This window comes from Phycodurus eques, chromosome 19, assembly GCF_024500275.1.
Source record: "Phycodurus eques isolate BA_2022a chromosome 19, UOR_Pequ_1.1, whole genome shotgun sequence".
NCBI classification, from domain to species: domain Eukaryota; kingdom Metazoa; phylum Chordata; class Actinopteri; order Syngnathiformes; family Syngnathidae; genus Phycodurus; species Phycodurus eques.
Genome location: NC_084543.1, coordinates 2,451,792 through 2,475,528, shown reverse-complemented (window position 1 = coordinate 2,475,528; position 23,737 = coordinate 2,451,792). Strand labels below are relative to the sequence as shown.

The 23,737-nt window shown below is 42.4% G+C and overlaps 1 protein-coding gene across 2 annotated transcripts in view; it reads left to right on the top strand.

Annotated features, from left to right (window-relative positions):
* LOC133395293 (disintegrin and metalloproteinase domain-containing protein 12-like) overlaps window positions 1–20,635 on the top strand; it is a 38,977-nt gene extending 18,342 nt beyond the window's left edge. Inside the window, exons 4-23 of one of the 2 annotated variants that reach the window (XM_061664066.1) lie at window positions 2,790–2,868; window positions 4,358–4,437; window positions 4,879–5,065; window positions 8,455–8,520; window positions 8,600–8,671; window positions 8,748–8,917; window positions 9,005–9,089; window positions 10,540–10,688; window positions 13,197–13,374; window positions 14,078–14,167; window positions 14,236–14,431; window positions 14,507–14,615; window positions 14,932–15,130; window positions 15,229–15,306; window positions 16,558–16,666; window positions 16,738–16,873; window positions 16,954–17,068; window positions 18,776–18,966; window positions 19,442–19,542; window positions 20,223–20,635. In XM_061664066.1, coding sequence (XP_061520050.1) covers window positions 2,790–2,868; window positions 4,358–4,437; window positions 4,879–5,065; window positions 8,455–8,520; window positions 8,600–8,671; window positions 8,748–8,917; window positions 9,005–9,089; window positions 10,540–10,688; window positions 13,197–13,374; window positions 14,078–14,167; window positions 14,236–14,431; window positions 14,507–14,615; window positions 14,932–15,130; window positions 15,229–15,306; window positions 16,558–16,666; window positions 16,738–16,873; window positions 16,954–17,068; window positions 18,776–18,966; window positions 19,442–19,542; window positions 20,223–20,398 — 2,566 coding nt within the window. In that variant the 3' untranslated portion in view covers window positions 20,399–20,635. Of the gene's footprint in view, window positions 1–2,789; window positions 2,869–4,357; window positions 4,438–4,878; window positions 5,066–8,454; window positions 8,521–8,599; window positions 8,672–8,747; window positions 8,918–9,004; window positions 9,090–10,539; window positions 10,689–13,196; window positions 13,375–14,077; window positions 14,168–14,235; window positions 14,432–14,506; window positions 14,616–14,931; window positions 15,131–15,228; window positions 15,307–16,557; window positions 16,667–16,737; window positions 16,874–16,953; window positions 17,069–18,775; window positions 18,971–19,441; window positions 19,543–20,222 lie in introns of both variants that reach the window. The other variant, XM_061664067.1, reaches the window with a different exon arrangement.
* The last annotated feature ends 3,102 nt before the right edge of the window (window positions 20,636–23,737 follow it).

The window sequence follows — 23,737 nt, the reverse complement described above, 5'->3', positions numbered from 1 at the left end:
TTTTGCTTCAAAGCAGTATTGTCTCATCACGACCAAATTTGACTGGACAGTTGGTGGACGCGAAAGTGCGCAACATTATAATCTCCCTCAATGCGTGTGGGCGGAGCTCGTCGGCGAAGCTTGATGACTCGCCTAACTCAAACAAGTCCATTGCACAAGGTCAGCGCCATTGCTTCGAGGGCCTCGTCCGGTTTTGTAATCAAACGTGGCGTATGGACTGCGTTGTGTTCAGATAATCAGCCAATTGAGAAACTCAGTAATGCGCTTTTGAATAGCCACCAACTGACCTCTGCGTGTGTACCTCGATATATCATCGTCGGCTGTATTTGTTGTCACTTCTTCTCCCGATTCCAATGATTTCATCCTTTTGTTGAGGGGGAGCTATTCATCACTGCGTCGCCTGTAAACGGGATCCGTTGAGCCATCCGTCCTGGATGGAGATGACACTTAATTGATTTCCAGGGCCATGCCCGGGCTTAACCGCATCAATCCGGAGGTGACTGTCATTTTGATAATTGCGTAGCCGCGGATGCTAATGGCTATCGCGCCTGACCGTCTCGCTGCTCCGCGATAGCAGGCGGGTGTTAAGAATAGTGATGATGATGAACGGAGCTGGCTTTCTCGCAGCGCGTTCACATCTTTCCTGAACATGAAGTCCAAATGCGTCTGCCGTAACCTTTTTTTTTTTTTTTCTTCAGTTCTTTTACAATATATGCTTGGGAAAGGGGTCACCGTTCACACGCAGACTTTTTCACCCAACAATGTAAAAAACAAAACAAAAATAAAAAAAACAGTTCATTTGGTTAGTTTCTAAGTGTACGCTACAAAATAAATCAACCTGTCTGCCAAAGGAGGTCTTGGACCGATGATTTAGACCAAATTAACCGGCTTGAGACCACCTGTCTCCAGGATTTTGGGGAGTTCATTTGGAACCGTATAATGTGGAACAAATCGACCAGTCCGAAACCACTTCTGCCAGTTTGTGTCAAACTCATTAATTTGGGTCGTTGCTGGAGTTTGTTTGGAACTGTACAACGCGGAGCAAATCAACTGGCCTGAGACGACCTTTGGCAGGTGGGCGCAGACCAATTGATTTGCTCTGCGCCAGAGTTCATTTGGAACCATGCAACGCGGACCGAAACGACCTCTCCGAGAGCACTTCTGGCAGATGTGGACCAAATCTACCGATCCCAGAGCATCTGCGGCACCTGCCTGCAAAAAAAGCAACATGGAAAACTGGGAGTTATGTGTCGGGATCAGGCTAATCACTGGGAATTGTCTCTCTGCTCTACTTGGCTCTGATGTCAGACTCATCGCAGCCAGCAGGACTGGATCTCTTCCCGGGCTTCTGGAAAAATGATTCAATCCCAGAACATTTTTTTCCTTGGGAAACAGGTCAGCATTCACAACTTTTTGTTTTCCACAAGTGAAGCCGGCATATTATTAAAAGCACATTGCCTCCTGAGTCTCTCTGATGGCTTTTATCGCATTAATTGGCCTTCCAAGATTTGCTTTTATGGGTCGCATAACTCTAAATGAGTTATGCGACCCATCCGCAGTCCAGAGGTTCCTGGGGTTTGCGCTGTCCGGATTGAATGAGACGTGCAGCCCCAGCAAATATACGGCTGCGTGGTATCGTCCAACAACAGTAATGGAGGCTCTGGTGTTAATGTGCGAAAAAGGTCAATTAGCAATAGTCGCTCCTGCTTTATTGTGAGGGTTTACTACAAGGTAACACTTTTTCTCTAGCCTGGTTATCCAAGCAGCTGACAAAAGTGCCAGAAAGGGATTGAACGTCTGATCCCCGGATGCCAAATGGCCTCAGCTTTTATCCTCACCCCTGTGACAATCCTTTTGTTCGTCTCTCGTCTTCTCTACCATCTCCCCCAAGGCTCTCTATCCGTCTTTAAGCCACCTGGCAGTTGTTGTGCGGGAACACTTGTTTTCCCTTTACTCTGCTTTGGCTTGTCATCGCATAAGCGTTTGTTGTCATTTCTCCCAGTGTGTTCCAGAAGAGTACAACAAGAGTGTTCCGAGCACTTTGAACTCTTCAACGTGTTTTACGGCTCCGTTTTTTTTTTTGAGGTCCCATTGTGTCTTAAGGCTGGAACCGCAAAGATGTGTGTTGCCGTCGATGAGAATCATCTGCTGGGAAAAAAAGCTGTCCTCGTGTCACCGTTTAGGGAGGACATTGCGACCAAATGTGAACAAAAAGCAGGGATTTTGTCCAGTTAGCACCGAAAGATCTTAGTCTTAGTACGGTTGACTTGGGCCGCACCGCCAGAGGTGGTCTTCGGCTGGTTGATTTGGTCGAACCCCAAACGATCCCGGAGCTCGTTTGGAGCCGTACAATGCAGGCCAAATCAACCGGGTCAATCAACCGGGTCTCGGGCGAAGGTTCAGAACCATAAACCTGCCTCAGGTGGTCTGGGACCAAATCAAACGATACGAGAGCGGTGGGGTCCTCCTGGTATGATTACAGCGCGAAAGACGTGGTGGCGTGTACAGTCAAAAAATGGTTCAAACTCAACACAGCGCATTTGTTGGTGTTGACCTTGTTGCTTATGAATCGAATGGTTACAAATATCTTCGACGGTTAGTGGGTTAGCCTGGCGTGCGAGCTTAGTGCTAGTTCGTTTCTCTTGTTTAAAACTTAACCTAAAGTCTTTTGATGTTGACCATTTGCTGTCGATGACAAAAATTGGTTGGCGACTATTCCGATGTGTGCTAGCTATTTTCGCTTTTTAAAGTCATCGCTGATCATTTGTTGTCTTTATTTTTGATTCTAGGGGATTGTTTGCAAGCAACTATAAAGAAACTCATTACCTGCATGACGGCACCGCAGTCGCAGACTCGCACAACTCCTTGGTAAGCTACTTTTTAATTCTCTTATTCACATTTGTTTTTTCTTTCATCTTAACACACACGTGAAACATTACAAATGACTAAGAGCCACACTGGGGGGAGAAAAGAAAAGGAAAAAAAACAGACCACAAGAACAAAGTTGTAATCTTATGAGAAGTCATATTTTTTTTTAAGAAAAAAAAAAATAATAAAAAATTATTCATATTTAGGACAAAGAAAGGTATAACATTTGGAGAAAAAAGATGCTGTGATCTTATGAGAGTAAAGTTACTGTGGTAAGTAATATTTTTGGATGAAAAAAATGTGTATTTTAGAGAGAAAAAAAAAAAGGTACTATAAAATCTGTATAATTTCAAGAAAATGTCGTAATCCTCACTTCCTGTGCTCGCGAAATTCATATTTGATGAGTTTGGGGAGGAAAACGTCCGACAGAGGCCAGAGAAGTGACTCGGGAGGTTTTTTTTGGGAGCTTCCCTCGTTCATAATGGATATGCTTGAAAAAAAAAAAAAAAAAAAACAGTAGGCGGAGTGGAAGTGTCGAATTGGAGACGAAGTCTGCCTGAAAAGTCAAAGGAAATGAAATATTCATAAGCTCTTCTTGTTCTTGTTTAAAACTCACATGCTTCGCTTTTTCTTTCAAATACAGATGTCACTAGACATCGCTTTCATTCTCCAAATACGAAGTGACGCTTAACTCTTGAAGCTGCTGCTTCTTTTGGGTGAAGTGTTGTGGGCTGGAAAATGTGGGCTTTCAATGAGCGTTTCAAGCAAGAGGTCAGGTTTCAAACGAGGGTTAGGGCTTCAAAGTCGGGTTTCAGGCCTGGGTTCGAGTTTCAAGCAAAGATTTGGCTTTCAGCCTGGGGTTAGGGTTTCAATTTATGGTCTCAAACCAGATTCGGGGTTTCAGGTCAGTCTTGCAAAATTTGGGTTTGAACTCTCGTTTCGGGTTTCAAAAGAGAACTTAGGTTTCAAAAAAAGTGTTAGGTTTCTAGTCGGTAAACTAGTAACAGAAAAAACCCAGTCCAATTTCAGGCCACGGTCCAGGTTTCAAGAACAGGTGTAGGTTTCAAATGAGGGTTTCAGGCTGGGGTTAAGATTTCAATTTAGATCTTAAACCAGATTTGGGGTTTCAATTCAGTGCTGGGTTGGACGGATAAATTGAGGTTTCAAACTAAGGTTAGGTTCTAGTAAGGTAAACTAGTAACAAAAAACAAACTAGTAGGTTATCAGGCCAGGGTTCAGGTTTCAAATGTGGGCTCCAGGCTGGGATTAGGATTTCAATTTAGAGTTTCAAAACAGGGTTTTAGGGTTTCCAGTCAAGGTTAGGGTTTGAAATTTGTGTTTCAAGCTTGGGTGAGGGTTTCAAAAAAACAATTAGGGTTTCAACAGGATTCTTCTGTAGGAAATGAGGTTTAGTCCGGTTCCGTTACTCATATTTCCTCCTTAAGATGTCGGTTGCACATGTAAAAATGGTCTTGTGGCGTTCCGCCAGGCTCACTGCTACTACCACGGCGAGGTGGAGCATGATCCGGACTCTGACGTCAGCATGAGCACCTGCAACGCCACGCTCAAGTGAGTTTGCCGCCCTTTCTGCCTTTAATCTTATCAGCAGCACACTCCAGTCCGTTGGCGTGTTATCAGCAGAACGAATGAGCGAGCGGCGCGACACACGCAAAAAAACATTTGCGTGCCCTCGGCCTTATGGAGCTTCAGATACTTGAAACCCTAACCCAGGCTAGGCTCCAAGCCCCACTTTCAAAAACTAATCCTGATTTGAAACCGAAACCCATCATGAAACCCCACTGTAGGACTGAAATTGTAAACCAGACTCGAAACCCTAACCCAGGCTGTAAACCCTACTTGGAAACCTAGTAACACTAAGACTAATTTTAAACCCTAAGCTCGTCTTGAAATCCGAATTTTGTGCATCTAAAATGTTTAGGTGATCTCTGTCAAGACGCCGAATGGCGGCGCAACAGGTTTTGGGTTAAAGCGAGTGTCGTGCGTGCGCAGGGGGTTGATATCTGTGGACGGCAGATCGTACGTGGTGGAGCCGGCGGCCCGCGGCGCCCACGGAACTCACTGGATCTACGCAACGCAACACCTCCGCTTGACTAGCGGCACCTGCGGACATCACTTCAACGTGTTCGAGCCCGGCCCGCCGCCGGACCGCGACCCTTTCAAATCCTTCAGCACCAGGGTGAGGATTACCTAAATGGTCAGCGGTGTTATGCTCCGCAGTCTCCACTTTTTTTTTTTTTTTTGCTGCCCGTAGCCTCCTCTTGAATAACATTTGCAAATTGCGCGATACGTTTTTAAATGAATAACCAACAGCAGCAGCATTACACTCCACAGTCTCCGCTTTGCTGCAGCGCTCTGTTTTTCTTTGAAGTGGCAACCTTTTCAAATCCACGGTACCTAATTGGCTCAAAATGTACATAGGTTTAGCCTACCCTGGTTCTCTGCCTCATAGTGGACTCCGCAATCTGCTCTTTGCTGCAATGGCACATTTCTTTATGCCCTTAGTCTCCTCTCAAATAAAATTGGTCTTCTTACCTTGTTTGTGAGCATACAGTATCTCGTTCCGACCGTTGCATTCAAATACCACGTTTTGTTGTTTTGTTTTTTACTGTGCCTGATACTGTAGCTAGACTCCACAGTCTCCACTTTGCTGCAGTGGCTCATTTTTTTTGTGGTGCCCCTAGTCTCCTGTCGAATGCAGTTGGTCTTCTTCCAACCTTGTTCGTTAGCGCGTCTCGTTCTGTCCAATGTGTTCAAATGCAACGTCTTTTAAATTATTTGATAGTTTTCCAGTTTCTTAAAAACGAATACACCAAGGCGTGATGTGATTCACCTGAATCCTACCCCGCGGAAAATCTGCATTGTAGATACGGCGAATTATTCAAGAGGCTGACTTTTAGATTTTAGCGCGCCGCCGCTCATTTGAATAATTCACCCGACCCTTCCGTTGTATCTAATGGCGGCCATTAGGATCGTGCGGAGGAGACAGCGTGGGCGGGTGGACAAAAAGCTGGCGGAGTCGCGCTAAACTCCGGCGTTTGCCCCGCACGAGGCCGCGCGCGGCAGCTTTTAGCTAGCCCGCCTCATGCGACCTCGTTCAAACGGGAAGCGTCTTGCCTGAGACTTGACGTTACGCGCAATCAATGGCGATAAGCGGGAAACCCTCGCGATTCCAATCTGCGCCGCACACGAGCCGGGGACTTTCCGCCTCCTCCAAAACTGATTTCCATCTTTTGCAAATCATCCCCTGAATGCTTGCGTCTTTCTCGGGACGAACGCCAAACATATGGCTCTTCAAAATTCTCCCTTTTTGTTTGGCCATCTTGAATTCATTTGATGAAGATGATGATTAATTGCAGGAGTTAACAATGCCATAACAATAAATTCGATTTTTATTTTTATTTCTTTCCCATTGGGAACCTCGATCAAGAATTGGGTATTTGTCATGGCTTACTCCAAGAGGTCGATTAAGGTAGCTTGTATTAATAAATGATCAATAATAAGAATATTTTGTATGAGATTTCATTATTAGAATGCAACTAGATCGTAAGTTAAAACACTAATAAAAAATAATCAATCTAAATATACCACACAACTTACAATGAAAACATGAAAAGAATGTTTTTCTTAATGACTGATACATTATATTTTTATATGAAATTGTACATATTATATAGACCCTTATTGTCAATAACACACAATAAATAACTAAAGTAAATCTCACAAATAATCTAAAAATATTCTACAATAAATTGTACTAATAAAACATTTTAAAAACTACAAAATATGTATGCATTGTAAACATGAATTACTAATCATTGAATCATGGGATCAGTTTAGTAAGTAAATAAGAAATTCAAATAGACTATTGTGTATACATTTTAATTAGGACTAATAAAATATCACACAATTATTCATAATTCCGTTAAAAATCATATTAAATTATTAATGATCTAAAAATAGGCTAAATTATGATCTAAAAAAAATGTAACGTTTTTTTTAAAAGTTTATAGAATAGACAAGGCCAATTAAGGTAGTTTGTTTTTGTACATGTTGAATTATGATAACAATATAACCATTTTCATGAATTCACAAAAAGTACATTGTATTAAGAGTACAAAAAAAATAATTGTCATACATCTAAAACGATCGTATACTAAATTATGATATATAAATAAAAAGTAATATAAAAAAGATACAAAAATGACAGTTTGCTACCTGCACGCTTTCGACAGTATATAAAGATTCTTCTAATACAACAAAAGCAAAATGGAGAATAAAAAAAGTAGTTGGTTTCACCGAGTGCAACGCGACTCAATACTCTTCTTTGATAAGCCACGGGGCTTCTTTAATAAGCCACGCTGCTTGAGGCTCCCAAGATAAGAAGCCTCCTTGCAGCTGGAACAAAACAAAAAGTGGCAAGAGAACGCTCATCCTGAATCTCTCGTGAAAGGCGACACAAAACGTGGACGTTTTTTGCCATTATTTCGCATCGTCTTCCTGTTTTATCGGCTCGTTAAAGCTCTGAGGCGTGAGATTGCCCCTGGTAAAAGTTGTCGAAAAGACCTTCATATCATCAAAATGGAAGCAGCCCCGTACGAACGGCACCTGAGGGACGACAATATGTTGCTACAAATGCACTCCCGAATTGGATGCGTCTGATAGATCGTACTGGAACAAGTGCTTTGGGGTTTGTCCCCGCAGCCCCCCGGTTCGCAAGTCTGACGCGTCGCGGCCGCAGGCTTCTATTTGGAGCACGCGCGCACATTGTGGCTTATCGAAGAAGCAGGCGGCTGATAAGAGGCGGGACACGATGCCGTTGGCTTGCCGGGATGAAGAGGCTCAGGTCGAAAGGGGTGCGGAACGCTCGGCCAATCGGAAATAGGCGGATGTCGCCGCGTCGGTGTAATGGTTGGTCACCATGGTAACTGTTTCCAGAGTCAAAAAATGTACCCCGAAACCTGTGTCAAAGCTAAAAAATGAGTTTTTGGGCCATACTGTATTTCAAAAATATAATATACCCGAAATAATGATAAAGTAAAATCAATATTTTTTGTCAAAAGTAACAGTGTTAAGAGTACAAAAGATGTTTCTTCCCCATATTACTTTCTATTTTTAAAATAGAATATATTCTAAATAATTATAGTAGAAAAAAATAAATACGTTATATTGATTAGAATCAGAATCAGAATCATCTTTATTTGCCAAGTATGTCCAAAACACACAAGGAATTTGTCTCCGGTAGTTGGAGCCGCTCTAGTACGACAACAGACAGTCAATTGACAGAACACTTTGGAGACATAAAGACGTTGACAAAAAACAATTGTGCAAAAAGAAACTTAGAGCAGTTCGAGTGACTAATAAAGGGCGCTGAGACTTCAAGGAGTGTATGCGGTTTAAAGTGACGAGTAGTGCGATCATCTGGGGCAATGTTCTACCTCTATATTCTATATATCAATATTTATACTGCCCAGAGTTCAAAATGGTGGGTGCCTGTACCCATCAACCAGGAAGTAGCCTGCTAACGACCAAAGTCAAACTCGCTATCGACGCGATTCTCCGTTGCAGCACAAGCGTCACATCCAGACCACCACCAAGTACGTGGAGCTGGTCATCGTGGCCGACAACCGCGAGGTAAGCGTCGTCGTGGTCGTCGTCGTCGTCTCTTTTTGGCTCCATCCGCGCCCGTATTTGTAAACGCTCGGCTCCTCAGTTTCAGAAGCACGGCAAGGACGTAGAGAAAGTCAAGCAGCGCCTGGCCGAGATTGCCAATTACGTGGACAAGGTAACCATCCAATCAGAGGGGCGGAAAGGAGGCGTCCGTCTGATTTACGACCCCCGCCCGACTCCCTTTGGATCAGTTCTACAGGGCCCTGAATATCCGCGTGGCCCTGGTGGGCCTGGAGGTCTGGAGCGACGTGGACAAGTGTCCCGTCACGCAGGACCCCTTCACCACCCTGCACGAGTTCCTGGACTGGAGGAAAGTCAAGCTGCTGCCTCGCAAACCTCACGACAACGCCCAGCTCATCAGGTGGGATTCACTCTTGCCGAGGGAAAAAAAAAAAGAGTAAGGGGGGTTTGGTATTTCTTCATTAATTTTGTTTGTCTCGCCCGTCAGCGGGGTGTACTTCCAGGGGACCACCATCGGCATGGCGCCCATCATGAGCATGTGCACAGCGGAGCAGTCCGGAGGAATCGTCATGGTACGCGTCGTATTAGCGCGGACAGAGGTGCAATTAAGCGACTCGCGTCATCGCGTCTGAGCGGAAGCACAACGCCAACGAGGCTGGGAAGTTGTAAAGACGCGGCGGCCATCGTTTGTTGTGTAAACCGTAGCCTGTCATTAGCTGTCCTATTGTTTTTAATCAACACTTACAGCTCCTTTCCAGATGTTTCCGCGCTCTCGTCATCCCAGATGACACAAATTGCCGGCTAGGATGGCATAGCAGCTTTATATTTAACGCCGTGCACTTTATTAGGCACACCTGGAGCCACCTACAGCGCATCTGCAAAGCAGTCGCAGCGCTCAACTGTTTCCACATTTTGTTAAGTTACAACCAAAATTGATTACAATTCTTTTTCTGTCTTTATTTGTTCATCTATTTACGCACCACATCCCATAATGACAATGTGGGAAAACATTTTTTTTTTTTTTTTTTTTTTTTGCAAATTCACTACACTTTACCACAGCAGAAACGAAATCAGACATGCATCAGTATTGATTCAATTGTGTCTTCTCACGTTGCAAATGCCTTCGGCGATTCTGGAGCGTAACAATTCGGACTGTTGTCCACCTTCATTTCCTAAAAACAAGACAACCTACTGATGTTGCACTTTCCCAAAACTGAGACCAGTACCGAGATACAGGCGGAATTTGGTGCGCCCTTCCACGAATAGGTATTAAGAGGAGGCAGAGACGGGTTTTAACGACTGTAAACTCCATAAACAGTTGTTGTTCCCACAGAGCTGAAAGAATGTACGCCTGTCATTATTGTCGGTTGCTCCGTTTGTATGCCGTGTTAAAGTAGCAGTTGTTTGACGGTGCAGAAATACCGTAACATCTATGCTAATTTCTGTGAGCCCGTCTGTGGCATTTCACTTTATGCTGGTGGACATTTCATCAAGACAAAAATACGTGGTTTGGTTGAACATTTTGGTGTTTAAATGTACAATGTTTAATTATCTTTTATTTTGTGTCAGTTTCACAGTAATTCTCAACTGAACGTGACATAAACAGCTTGAAAGCTTGAAGCAAGCACGCTCGGCCTCTTATTTGGATAATTGTGCGCGCGAGAGTCTTTTGTTTACATCGCAGTGATGTCATACGATATTCTCCCATTTATTGACATCGAGAGAGTGAGAGCGAGCGCTAAAAATACTTTCAAATGTGTGTTTTAATAAGTTTGAGTAAGATTGTCACCTATTGCGGGCCCGTACGTATCATGAACAGGGCTTCACTGCACGTTTTCAAAGGCTATTTATGAACAATTCTTTTTTTTTTTTCTTCTTTTCATTGTTCCATAAAAGTGTGACATGACTGAGCAGAAACGCGGGTAGCGAGGTGCCATCCCTTGAGAAGCACTCGTCGACCGCATCATGTTAAGTGAGACCGATAACGCAGAGGCGTGTGGCTGACTCCGGCTTGGTTTCCAGGATCATTCGGACAACCCGCTAGGAGCCGCGGTCACGCTGGCCCACGAGCTGGGCCACAACTTCGGCATGAACCATGACACGCCGGAGCGGGGGTGCGGCTGCCGGGCGACGGCGGAGCGCGGCGGCTGCATCATGACTCCTTCTACCGGGTGCGCAAACGTGTTTCTTGTTTGTTTTTGTTGCATCTTTGAGCCGAGTGTGCCATGAAATTGCAGAGGGGTTTGGTTTGGTTTGGTTTGTTTTGTTTTTACGACCGCAGCTGCGCTAACGGCCTGTGGCTACGTTGAGTCTTTGTGGAGGGGGAAGTGATTAGTTCAGGTACAGTACACAGCACGCCTTAAACCCTGCGTGGAGGACTTAAGGAGAATAAAAACAGGCAAGTTCACAGATGCCAGATCAAGGGTGGGCAAACTATGGCCCACGGGCTACATACGGCCGGCTCCATTCTTTAACTCATCCAACTGTCGTGGACGTTGTACTCGTCAACAGCTATTTCTCGGTCAAATTTTTGAGGTGTCACAACAGCAAAGAAATATTACCATCAAAGTCACTGCCATGTTTCTTTTTCGCCAAAAACTCGTTTCCTCCACTTTTTGGTCACAAACCGTTGTTTTTGGAGAAACCAACTCATGTTCTACTGCGGATTACTAAAGAACAGAAAAATGTCGAAACAAATTTAGTTTTTCTGCTGAAAGAAGAGAGTCTCCTCTTCCTTTTGGTATGTTTGTTATTTTCTCATAGAACAAAACAGTAGGCAATATGGGGAACTGCTTTGAAATAATGGCAGTGAATGAGTTAAGTAGTTTTAAAAGATTGACAAGTGACTATTTTTGGAAAGAAAATTGACTATGTCATATTATTTCAGCTATTTTTAGGTGACAGTGGAACAATCCCGCCTTTGTGTCTTTTTCCAGTCCCCTCGTCCTTATTCCCAGCCAGTCGCTATTCTTTGACACACATGCAAGTTTAATGTCAGAAAATCTCTCCGTGGCGACTGATAAATACTTAAGCACCCCTGAAAACCGTCTTGTTCCGCGCTTTTTTTTTTTTTTTTTTTTTTTTATAAATTGGCCGCTTTTGAATATTTTAAACCGGCGTTGTTGTTTGCACGCCAGCTCTCTAAATTCGACTAAATGTCGAGGGCTAAACATAGAAATAATAATCACATAAAAATAAGACGTGACTTTTTGTTGTTGTTGTTTTTTTTGTGATGCAAATAATCCTCATTGCTCCGCGTTGTGCTCGGCGTGCGCTTTTTAATCCGGGATTAACGCGACAATGTATTCAAACACACAACTCTGCTATCACCTCTTTTTCGGCGACACTCGCACCCCCAATCATGGTTTAATTTCTTTATAACGCCTCGCGGCTTAGCACACAGTCCATTGTGAGCGTTTCAGTGTTGCTCATCCGCAACTGCACCGTAGTGAACCCCCACATATTCACAGATTTTGTTTTTTTTTGTCTGGAACCAATCCTCCGTTATATGCCAAAGGGTGAGTTTAATGACTAAATAGCGTTTGTGTTAAAGGGCTAGTGTGCATATTTGTTTGCCCATATGTGATGTCATGTCAGTTTCAGATGTTCAGTCCATCCATCCATTTTGTGAGCCGCTTATCCTCACAGGGCTCGCGGGAGTGCTGGAGCCCATCCCAGCTATCTTCGGGCAGCAGGCGGGGTACACCCACAACTGGTTGCCAGCCAATCGCAGGGCACATATAAACAAACAACCAGAACTACAGAATACAGTCGTTTATGCAACATGGGTCCATGATTGTGTACATGCTGGAAGCATGGTGTTGATGCTTTATGATCCTCTTACTATGCCTTGATATGATTTGTTTTGAGTTTCCAGGTTATATGCAGGTGAAAGAGGCTGTTGATTCTCTGTGGGGATATGTATGCGTGATTAAATACGACGCCTCTAAATAGGCTTGTTTTTAACTTTTTTTTTTTTTATCGAAGGGGTGCGTCATCTCTGTCAGGATAAATTATGACGTGCGGTGCCGCCCGGTGTGTCCCGTGTGATTTATGGTATTTGTTATTAGAAACGCCTTCTCTGGTTCTTCTTGATCTGTCGAGACCATCGCACGTGCGTCATTTGAGGATGAGCTCAATAAAAAACAATCAGGCGGGCGTGGACGGGCGATCTCATCCAAAAACACTCCATCATGCATTTCTGCATGTAGTTGTCCTACTAGTCCTCATAAATGTCATACATTGGTGAAAAAAGACTTTACTAGCGAGACACAGTTGACCTATGAAAGTGCACTAGTCATTCTACTAGTGCACTGAATTGTCTTATGAGTGAGGACAGAGCGTACGTACTAGTACGTAGCCCTTAAGATGGATATCAAGACGTTATACAGCGGAAAAGCCGACTAGAACAGCTGATCTGTGCTGACTGGTTCATTCTGAACACAGCCACATCTTCAGATATAAAAGGGTGTGCACACTTGCGCAAGCACATTATTGTTTATTTTGACTTTCCCCTTGCTAAAAGATTAAAAAGAAGAGTACAGGTTATAGGTCACATTAATAAAGTAAAAAGTTTTGAATTTTTTTTTTTTTTCTAACACATAACCCTGCTTTTTAGCAAGGGTGTGTAGACTTTTTAAATCCCCTGTAAACGCTGCAAGGTCTTTGCATACGTGCAGGTATCCCTTCCCTACCGTGTTCAGCAGCTGCAGCAAGAAGGACCTGGCGGCCAGCTTGGAGAAGGGCGTGGGCATGTGTCTGTTCAACATGCCCGAGGTCAAGGTGCTCTACGGCGGGCAGAAGTGCGGCAACAGCTACGTGGAGGAAGGCGAGCAGTGCGACTGCGGCGAAGCCGAGGTTGGCATCTGCACACACACGCACACGCACACGCACACCAAAAAAGAAAAATCTCAATCATGCGACAATGAATTGCCTCTGTTGGGATTTTGAAACACGAATATTATAATATTTACAAATAATGCTATAATTTTAAAGCAGTAATTTAATATTATACATATACTGTACAATATAAAGATTTTATTTTTACAATATGCATTAAATAATAGGATAATTAATCCTATTATTTAAGTTTCAACTTGGAAATATTTGTGATATTTTCTTTGAATGTATCCAAATGTATATTTACTAATACAAATAAAAGAAAAATATACATCCTGTACATCTTAATCCTCTTCATTTTCTGGATTTAAAAAGTATAAACTGAAATGCAATTTTAACAACATTTTCATCAAACTTAATAACAAAAAAGAACATTTACAATAGAAATATAATTTTATACCTGACACATGAATACAACTACCTTTATTTCTTATTTGTACTGTATAATTACTTTATATAATGGTCATTTATTTGTTATTACTGAAATGTTTTGTTTTCTTCACCTTGTTGATGATATCTGGTGTTAAATTGTAATAAAAAAAAAAAAAAACAACAACCAAAAAACAGCCACTTGGTGTTATAAATGATTAAGAAACAAAAGTCATTCATCCAAAAAGGCCAACGAATCCAGTTGATTTGGTGGAATGTGTTCCGTGCACAGGAATGCACGAATCCCTGCTGCAACGCCACCACCTGCACCCTGAAGGGCGACGCCACGTGCGCCCACGGCCAGTGCTGCCACGACTGTCAGGTACGGCGCTCCGTCGGCCGTCCTCCGCTCACCGCTCACCCCTGCCCGCGCACGCCTGTCGTTTACAGCTGAAGCCGGCGGGAACTCCGTGCCGCGAGTCGGGCAACTCGTGCGACCTGCCCGAGTTCTGCACGGGCGACGGCCCCCACTGCCCCGCCAACGTCTACCTGCACGACGGGCACGCCTGCAGCGGCGCGGACGGCTACTGCTACAACGGCGTGTGCCAGACGCACGAGCAGCAGTGCGTCACGCTGTGGGGGCAAGGTAAGGACGGAGAGGGGGGCGCAAGCCCGCCGCCTCGGCTTGACCGGTCCAGTTAATGACTTTTCTGCGATGCAGGTGCCAAGGCTGCGCCCGGCATCTGCTTTGAGAGAGTCAACTCGGCGGGCGATCCCTACGGCAACTGTGGCAAAGACGCCAAAGGATCCTTTGCCAAATGTGACGCACGGTAAGGGGGGGGTGACATCGTCTAGCATCTTTCTTATATCTACACATTTGATCGGCGCAAATATATCCACTTTAAGCCTCCAGTGGCTGGAGAACATCCCACTGGGTCGTCCTGGGGCTTTCCCACGCCAAGACAACGAGGCGCTCTTAAGTGGCCACGCAAGTGCGAAACCCCGGTCCACAAACTGGCTGTCAAGTTGGGGGAAAAAATAATAATAATCTGCTCTCCTCACTCTTCCATATTTTTCTGCTTAAGTCACCCGGCGTCATCTCTGCGGCTTGTTCAGGCGTCGCTAATGTTACGTCCGCTTTTGCAGGGACGCCCAATGCGGCAAAGTCCAGTGCCAAGGGGGCGCCAACCGCCCCGTCATCGGCACCAACGCGGTCTCCATAGAAACCAACATCCCCTTGCAGGAGGGCGGCAGGATCCTGTGCCGCGGCACGCACGTCTACCTGGGCGACGACATGCCGGACCCGGGCCTGGTGCTGACGGGGACCAAGTGCGGCGACGGAATGGTGAGCCCGCCGCCGCCGCCGCCGCCCTGACCGCATAATTGTCATCGTCCTCCATTTTGTTGTCGTCTAAGGAGATGACTTTTTTTGTTGTTCTTCAGATGTGCCTGAACCGCCGGTGCCAGAACGTCAGCGTTTTCGGCGTGCACGAGTGCGCCGCCAAGTGTAACAGGCGAGGGGTGAGTGCGCCATGGCGTCACCCGTACTTCCGACGGAACCACTAGTAGACAGCCACTCCGTTTACCTTCCTCGCCCGCAAGTTCCGCTGGATTAATATGGATTACCTTGAAGGACATTCCTTCAAAAATCCTAAACCTTTTTGGGACTTGTCTGGTGGTGCAAACGGAATTGTCATTGTCATCATTTCAGTTTAATTCAGGCCCTTTTTTTTTGCCACCAACTTTTTTATGATCAAAACTGAACAGGTCTCTTCACTTGAAGGGTGCACCTCCACCTTTTCTCCTGGAGAGTCGTTAGGGAGCCTCACAATCCGTCATCCGGGACGCCAAAAGCCGCCCACTCAATTAAGCGTAATGGCTTCACTTATGATTAGCGCCCAGTGCCATTCATCAAAGTCCCAGGTGCTCGTCCTTGTAGTAAAAAAAAAAAAAAAAAAAAAAAAAAAAAAACTGATGCCAGGAATTGATTTCACACCACTCGGGGAAAAAAGTGACACACAAAAGTACAGTTTGGTAGACTATTACACAGTGTTTTCATCCTCTCAGTGATACTGTAAAAGCTACCGATTACAGTGGAGCATCCAATTTTCCACTTTTTTTCCCCGAGGGTACAACATTGAAAGTAGGAAGGGGAAAGTGATTCAAAGCACCAATAAATGGGCTTTGTTACGAGTTTTTTTTTTTTTAGGTCTTAAATGAGGTGCATGATTAAACTTGACGGCTGTAAATGGGCTTTTCCGACGTTTTTGGAGGTTTTGTATGGGTGAGAGGCGTGCACCGTCCTGTCTGAATATTGAAGGGAGCGATCTTTTCAAGTTCTGTGACAATGTAAACACTGAACCTACCAAAGAAAACGTAGACTCTCTTCCTCCGCCAGAAAAAAAAGTTTGCTTCTACTTTACATTCTTTAGTAATCAGCACCAAAACAACCTTTTCTCACTATCATGGCACACCATTTCTAGTGTACTACCTACCGTGACACATGCTGTTTATATCATACATGTACGTCTGTGTGATGCCTAAACTTGTCCGACTTCTGAGGTACTGGCATTTCTCGTCCTCATAATTTACGTGACAAGCCGCCATTCACCCCCAATCTTGATCTTCTACCCAAAAGCTGTGCTGATGTCAAATCCAAAGCAATGCAACGTCGCCATCTGCTGGCGTCCGTTTTCCGTCGCAGTTGTGTCCAAACCTGAATTTCACATTTGAATTTCAAATTTGGGAATAATCCCAATTCTTCATTGGCAGGTGTGCAATAACAACAAGAACTGTCACTGCGAGGCGCACCACGCACCTCCTTTCTGCGACTCGCCCGGTTTCGGGGGCAGCGTGGACAGCGGTCCCGTCCGACTGGCAGGTAAACTCAGCAAAGGCGTCGCTTTTATCGCACTTCGGTCGCTTTAAGCCCAACTTGTTTTCCGAGGACAGACGGCGTCCACGTGACGGCGGGTGTCCTGGCGGCGCTGCTCACCGTGGTGGGCGCCGCCGCGGTGGTGTGCATCAAGCGGAAAAGCCTCCAGCGGGTGCTGTCCACTGCCAAGAAGGATCCGCCTGACAAATTCAGGTTTGTTTTGTTTTGTTTTGTTTTTTAAACCACGTCCGATTGAGTTTATCTTGTTGTTGACAGGTGTTTTGTTCTCGCAGGTCTGTAAGCGCCTCAGCGGGCGCGGCCTCCACCCCCAAGCGACATCAGCCAACAAGCGTGGCGTCCCCTTCTCGACCGGCACCGCCCTTGCCTCACAGCGCCACCATCTTTAAGGTACAGCGAACCCCCGATTATCGCAAGCCGCCATGGACAGACCATATAAAAAACTTTTTTTTTTACGCTTCACAAATGCTTTAAACACATTTCACGTTATTAAACACACTTGTTCAAGTATTTCTTAGCGTATTTTCTCGCTGTCAAGAAATGGGAGACTATCGTATAACATCACTTTGAGGAAATAATAAGACTTGCACAGTTCTCCAAATAAGAGGCACAGCGTGCTTGCTTCAAGCAGTTTGTCACTCCCAGTTGATGTTTACTGGAAAACTAACCCATAAAACAACATAAGAATTCAACATTGTATATTTGAACCCCAAAATGTTTAATGAAACGAAACCAATGTCTGCTAGCTTAATGCTAGCATATAATGGGAAATGTCATAGACGGGCTAATGCTAATTAGCATACTTGTTACAGTAATTATAAACCTAAACAATGGGTTACTTTGACACACAATGAGCAGCAACACATACAAAGAAAGCATTAGTCTGCATCCCTTTAACGCTGCGAAAACTAAAAATCTTACCGAGAATGTGTGTCTTATTTCTAGTCAAAACTAATCTGGTTACACTTGAATTAAGACTCATCACCTAACTTGTTTCTAGACAATTTTCATTTGTTTAAAAAAAAAAAAAAAAATCATAATTTTAAAGACAAGGCTTCAATTATGCATTTTTTTCATATTGAAATGACAAATTTCTCTTGCAGTATTTCAAGTGAAATTTTGCTTGAAACAAGATAAAATTGTCTAAAAACATAATACTTTTAAGGGGATTTATGTGTAACCAGATTCGATTTTGCTCCAAATAAGATGACTATTCCTGGTCAGATTTTGTGTTTTTACAGTGCAGTTGACTTCAATTCTGCCCGGCATGTTGTGGCAAAACGTGGCACGACACCGAAGGCGTGCAACTCTATTTGTACAGCGTGTGTACTGTAAAAACCCAATAAAACCGCCAACGGCAAACTTGCGCGATACATCAGGAGTGCGAACAATGAAGCGCAATACAGCTGCTGTTGGACTGTTCATGTCAAATGTTGGTGTCTGTGCTGATGTCACGGCGTTACGGGACTCGCCTCACCCTGCAAGCCGGCGGCCCTCCCACCATTCCTCCCCCCAGCTGCTGCGCATTAGTCGCGTTTGAGGCATGTGGTTCTCATCGCGGAGGATTTCCCGAGGATGTTTGATGTTGAGCGCGCTGCAGGTGAGGTCATCCTCCTCCCCTCGTGGTCGGGGTTGGGGGCTGCCACATGAGCTCATGTGTACACTTTGAACATCTGGTCCAAACACAAAGCGCTGATATTTTGGCCCGTTTCACTGTGGCCCGCCTCCAAGTGAGACCACATGAGGATAATGGTGAAGAATGTTCCGTCTTCCCACAGCCTGATATTTTGGCTCGGTTCTAGTGTGCTTCTGCTCAGACAGGTGGGTCTGTTTAGCTGTGCCGCACCTCGAAGTGAGAGCGCATGAGGATGATCGGGCAGAAAAATGTTCCATTTTCCCACAGCCTGATCCCGACTAAACACAAAGCGCTGATGTTTTGGCTCGGTTCTACTGAGGTTCTGCCTCAACGGGGGTCGTCTATGGAGGCCCACATTTCGCGTCCTCCAAATGAGACATGACTTGTTTGTTTTTTTGATGGCTTATTCTTACATGAACGATTGTCCATCTTCGCCGCACCCCCCTCCCCGTGGGCCACAGGCGCAGCTCCCGCCACCGCCCTACCCGTCGCACAACCTGCGCCGCTTGCCCCGGTGCCAGCCTCTCTCGCTTAGCGTGTCGCTGGCCGCGACGCCGACCACGCCTCCGCATCCTCATCCTCACGTCCGCGTGCCGCTGGCGAGAAGGACGGCCGTTGCGTTCCGTGGCGCTGCCCCCCTAAACGCCTGCAGGTTGGTAAGTATTGATCGTCCGTCAATAACAAATTGCTTATTAAGTAAATTTGTCATGAAACAAACAACAATTGTCGTTCATTAGTGGACAATTTAATAAATGAAAGACATTTGAATTGTGAATAAATTTAAGTTTTATTATTATTTTGTATCTATTTATTTTGTTGATTTAATTTAGATAGAGAAATAAATACAAAATATGGTAAATACAATGATTTTTTTTCATAAATACCACATCAAATTCTTTAAATACATTCATTTGATTAAAGAAGTGAGGAATGAAAAAAATAGTTCGCTTATTAATGGACAATTTATTACATTGCAGTCATCAATAGCTGTTTCAATTAATTAATTTTAATTTCATAAAAAGTTTACATTTTTGTATCCCTCCCCCCCCCAAAAAACCTCCATACACTAGTGTACTAGGAGCGCCCTCTCGTGGAGCTTCTCTGCTATTGTTGTTCTCTTCTGTCAGGAAGGGGAGCGGCCCGGTCCCCCCCAGAACCCTCTGCCCGCAGACCCTCGGACCGCTCACGCCGCACCCGGACCCGGACCCGTGCGTCCCCACCCGGCAAAGTGAGTTCATAAAAAACAAGCGCTCCTCTTCTTACATTTAAAAATCCCATTGAATAGTTATTTTTTAAAAATCTTTGAAAAAGTACTATCAAACAAATACAAATCAATGCGTCATTTACTATTAAAGTGAACCTTCACTTCTTCACAATTCAGCATTTACAAATTGGCCTATTTTGTGACAAAGCATCGGAAATTATTAACATTAAAGAAATACAATAGAATGCTGTGAAAGATTTTTTAAATAAATTATGAAGTTCTATTTTTCATTTTATCTAAAATGCAAAAACATAAAATAGTAATGCAATTATAATTAAAAAGGAAATCATACATGAAAAAATATATAGTTTTTAATTTTATCAAAAAAAATGTATTCACTGAAAAATTCCTATTCGTTGATTTTGTGCTCAGGCCAAAGCACTGTCCAATGTAAAAGTATTGCTTTGGCGTCCACTTAAGCCCTCTTGGTGCCAGGGCACTATGTTGAAGTAAATTGAGGAGCTTCATATAGTCCTTTTCCATCATATTGTGGCATCTATAGTCAACCCCCGCATATCTGCGATTCAACATTCACTTACTGGCTTATTTTTTGTCGTCAGGCCAAAGCCATGTCGCATATAAAAATATTTATTTGGCGCCATCTGGTGGCAGTTCTATTTTATTTTTTTATTTTTTTATTGTAGAAGTGTGGCCATGCAGCCCGTCACGCTGCCCAAGCCCCGCGTGGTTTCCAACGTCAAATACAGCAGATGATGACGTTGCCCGCGGCGATGGTGGAATCGTTTGCACTATGGTCGCCTTCAAAATGGCGGCCCTGACACGCCTTCTTGGTGCTACGAGTTCAGGTACACGCAAGTGAACTATTTATATGACCCCTATTTATTTGTGGCCACGCAGGGCACTGTGCCTGACACTTTATTTTTTTTAAACACGTATAATGACTCTTACGAGCCAAGATTTACAGCCATTTCTTTGTTTCTTCATCTAAAAACTTATGGATCGTTATAAAAGTCAATATGTGAGCAACAGTGGTGCCTTGACTTAAAAGTACAGCCCGGCCGATATGGATTTTTTTTTTCAAGCCCGATACCAATATTTGGCAGAACAAAAAATTCTGAAACCCGAGTAATCAGCCGATAAAATTCAAAAAAATTTATAATGAATAAAATAACTTATCTTTTGGTCCCTTAATACTTACAACAATAAAGATATGAATTACAGGCAGAACATTTGACTGTTTTTCAATACTTTGTCCATTCGAATTTGTTTAAGTTACAACAGTGAGTAAAATAGGCAAAAAGATTGGCAGATTTTTGCCGATTTTAAAATGTTTCTTTGAATGATCTTTGTCTTATGTTGTAATGTGTTAATGTTTAAAAAAATAAGAAGAAGAAATAATGACTGATTTTTGCCAATTGTAAAAAAAGTCCTAATATCAACCAATCAAATTTGTGAGCCGATTAATCGGTCGGACCCTGCTTAGGAGTGCTCCAACTTAAACGAGTTTTTGCAGTTCCGAGCCATCGCTTAGTTTTTGCTTTGTTTTGTGAGCCAAAAAATTTAATTTCAATGAGGAAATTTGGTTTGAGTAACTGGAGTTACAAGCTTGCTCCCGGAATGAATTACACTCATAAGTCAACACACCACTGTAAAGTTGAAAGGAAAAGTATGTGAACCCCTTGGCGTAAGATTGAACCACAAGAGCCAATCAAGACAGAGTCAGGAGTCAGCCAAACCATTATGATTTCACGTCAGTTTAAAAAAAAAAAAAAAATTTACATTCTACTTTTTTTAAGTCGCTACTTTTTGGTACATTTTTAACTTTTTTTGTTACAATCACTTTTTTGTAGTTGCATTTTTTAAGCAATCAGTTTTAGTTTGCCAGATTTTTTTGGGGTCACTTTTTCATGTCGCTTTTTTTCTTTTACAGTTAACGGTTATCCCCAAAAATTTTAACCTGTCATTTTTTTAAAACTTTAAAAAAAAATTCTACGTTTGTTTACCTTTTTACCAGTCACAGGTATTTTTTTTTTTTTTTTTTTACTTGTCATATTTTTTATTTTCACAATTTTTATTTTTATTTTTAATCTTGTAACTTTTTGGGGGTTCTCCTACATAAAAAAATATTTCTACCACTTACATTTGTTTGTTTTTTTACTGGTCAAATAATTGTTTTGTTTTTTTAACCAGTCAGATTTTTTTTTAACCTGTTGCATTTTTTTGACAATTTTTTAAAAGTCACAGTATTTATCCTACCATTTTTGTGCCCACATGTCACAATTTTATTCTTAAGCCTGTCACATTTTTTTAACTCAATTTTTTTTTTGTTCTAGTCAGAATATTACATTTTCTTTTTTCATATTTCTTTGTGTAACATTTTTTCCCCTACCTTTTGTCACATTTCTTTAGCCTACATTTTGTTTCCTGGCTCCATTTATTATTACATGTCACAATTTTCAGTTTTAATTTTAAACCTGACATTTTACATTTCAGAATGTTGTTTTCAACCACTTACATGTTTTTTGTTTGTTTGTTTTTTTTTTGTTTTTTTTTAATTGGTCACAAAGTGTTTTCTTAACTAGTCAGAATCTTGAACTTTTTGGTAAACATGTTTTGCTTATTTAACCTCACAGCAGCTTGGGCAGAATTTAACATTGGTCAATTTTACCAATCAACAACTTGAAGCATTTTTTATTTAATTTTATTCGACGTATTGGCTGCCAAATTGTGTGCAATGCTAAACTAAACTTGAAGCCGGCGAATGACTGCTCTGCTTTTGACTGCCACAATTCGTGAAAATGCTCATAATTGTCTTATCTTTTAATATCTCATGCAAATGTACAACATAATATTATTGTTTCTTATTTTTGCATTGTTTTGTTGGTTAAATCACACATGAGCGACAAAAAAAATTGTCTAAAATGGGAGGGAACTTTTGAAACTTTTGATACGATTTAGGTTGTGACCATGCACTAATTTTACTGCTTTCTTTTTTATATAAATAAAGAACATGTGTGTGTGCTGATAAGAAGTGTGTGTGTGTGTGTGTGTGTGTGTGTGCGCGTGTGTGTTACAGGTGAACACGTGTTTTTCTATGACAAATGTTTGATACATCCTACGTGCAGTAAAAACTGTCCAAAGTCTCATCTCTGTCTGTCTATTCATTTTTGGTGCACTATTCTTATGATTTGATTGTGATTTATGATTATGACACTATTTATTTTATTATTAGTTTATTCATTTTGCAAAGACACCAGTGGCAGCTCATGTTATTTTCACATATTTTCAAATTGCTTTATTTGGTACTTACTTTATAAATCATTATTTATATTTTGTTTAGTTTTTGGCAAGGCCTATGACATAAAAACTCATTAAAAAAGCTCATATCTAATTAAGACAGGACATGCCATAGCAAACCGATTTCAAAATAAAAGCTTGACATTTAGAAATGATTAGGATTTTTATTTTTATTCCAAAACCATTTTATCTCAATTTTGTAGAACACTGCACAGGAAATCCTGTCGTGGCATTTCAAATTAAAAAGCCCTCTTAAGTTCAGACTGATTTCAAGCTTGATAATTAATTGAGACAGGAAGTGCTATCGCAAATGCATTTCAAAATAAAAGCCCTTTTAAAACTGATTCCGAAGTAAAATCTCAATTAAAACAGGAAGTGATGTACAAAGCCTTTTAGACTTAATTCAAAAATAAAATTACGACACAAAGTGTCTGGCAAACTGATTTTAAAATAAATGCCTCTTGATTTAATACATTTAAATTACAGTACAAATAATTGAGACTTTTATGATGAAACCATTCCACATCTTTAATGTGGTCAACACATTACCAACATTTACAATATTTAAATAAATTAAATTACTTATTATTAAATATTTCTTTATATATAGCGCTTACAAAAAAAGAAGACCACTGGAAAATGATCAGTTTCTCAAAATGTGCTATATATAGGTTTGTATAGATTTATGTTTGAGTAAGTGGAGCATTTGTGTTTTAGTCTAAAAATTACTAACTATATATATTAAAATATTATAATTGAATGCATTATATTTCAACATATTGACTTATTTGTATTGACATTTTGGTCTTGAAGGAGGCTAGCTTGAGCGGTAGTTAATGAGAACACGTGCGACCGCTAATCGGGGAGGGGTGGAGCGTTCAGGCTCAGTCAGGACAGATGA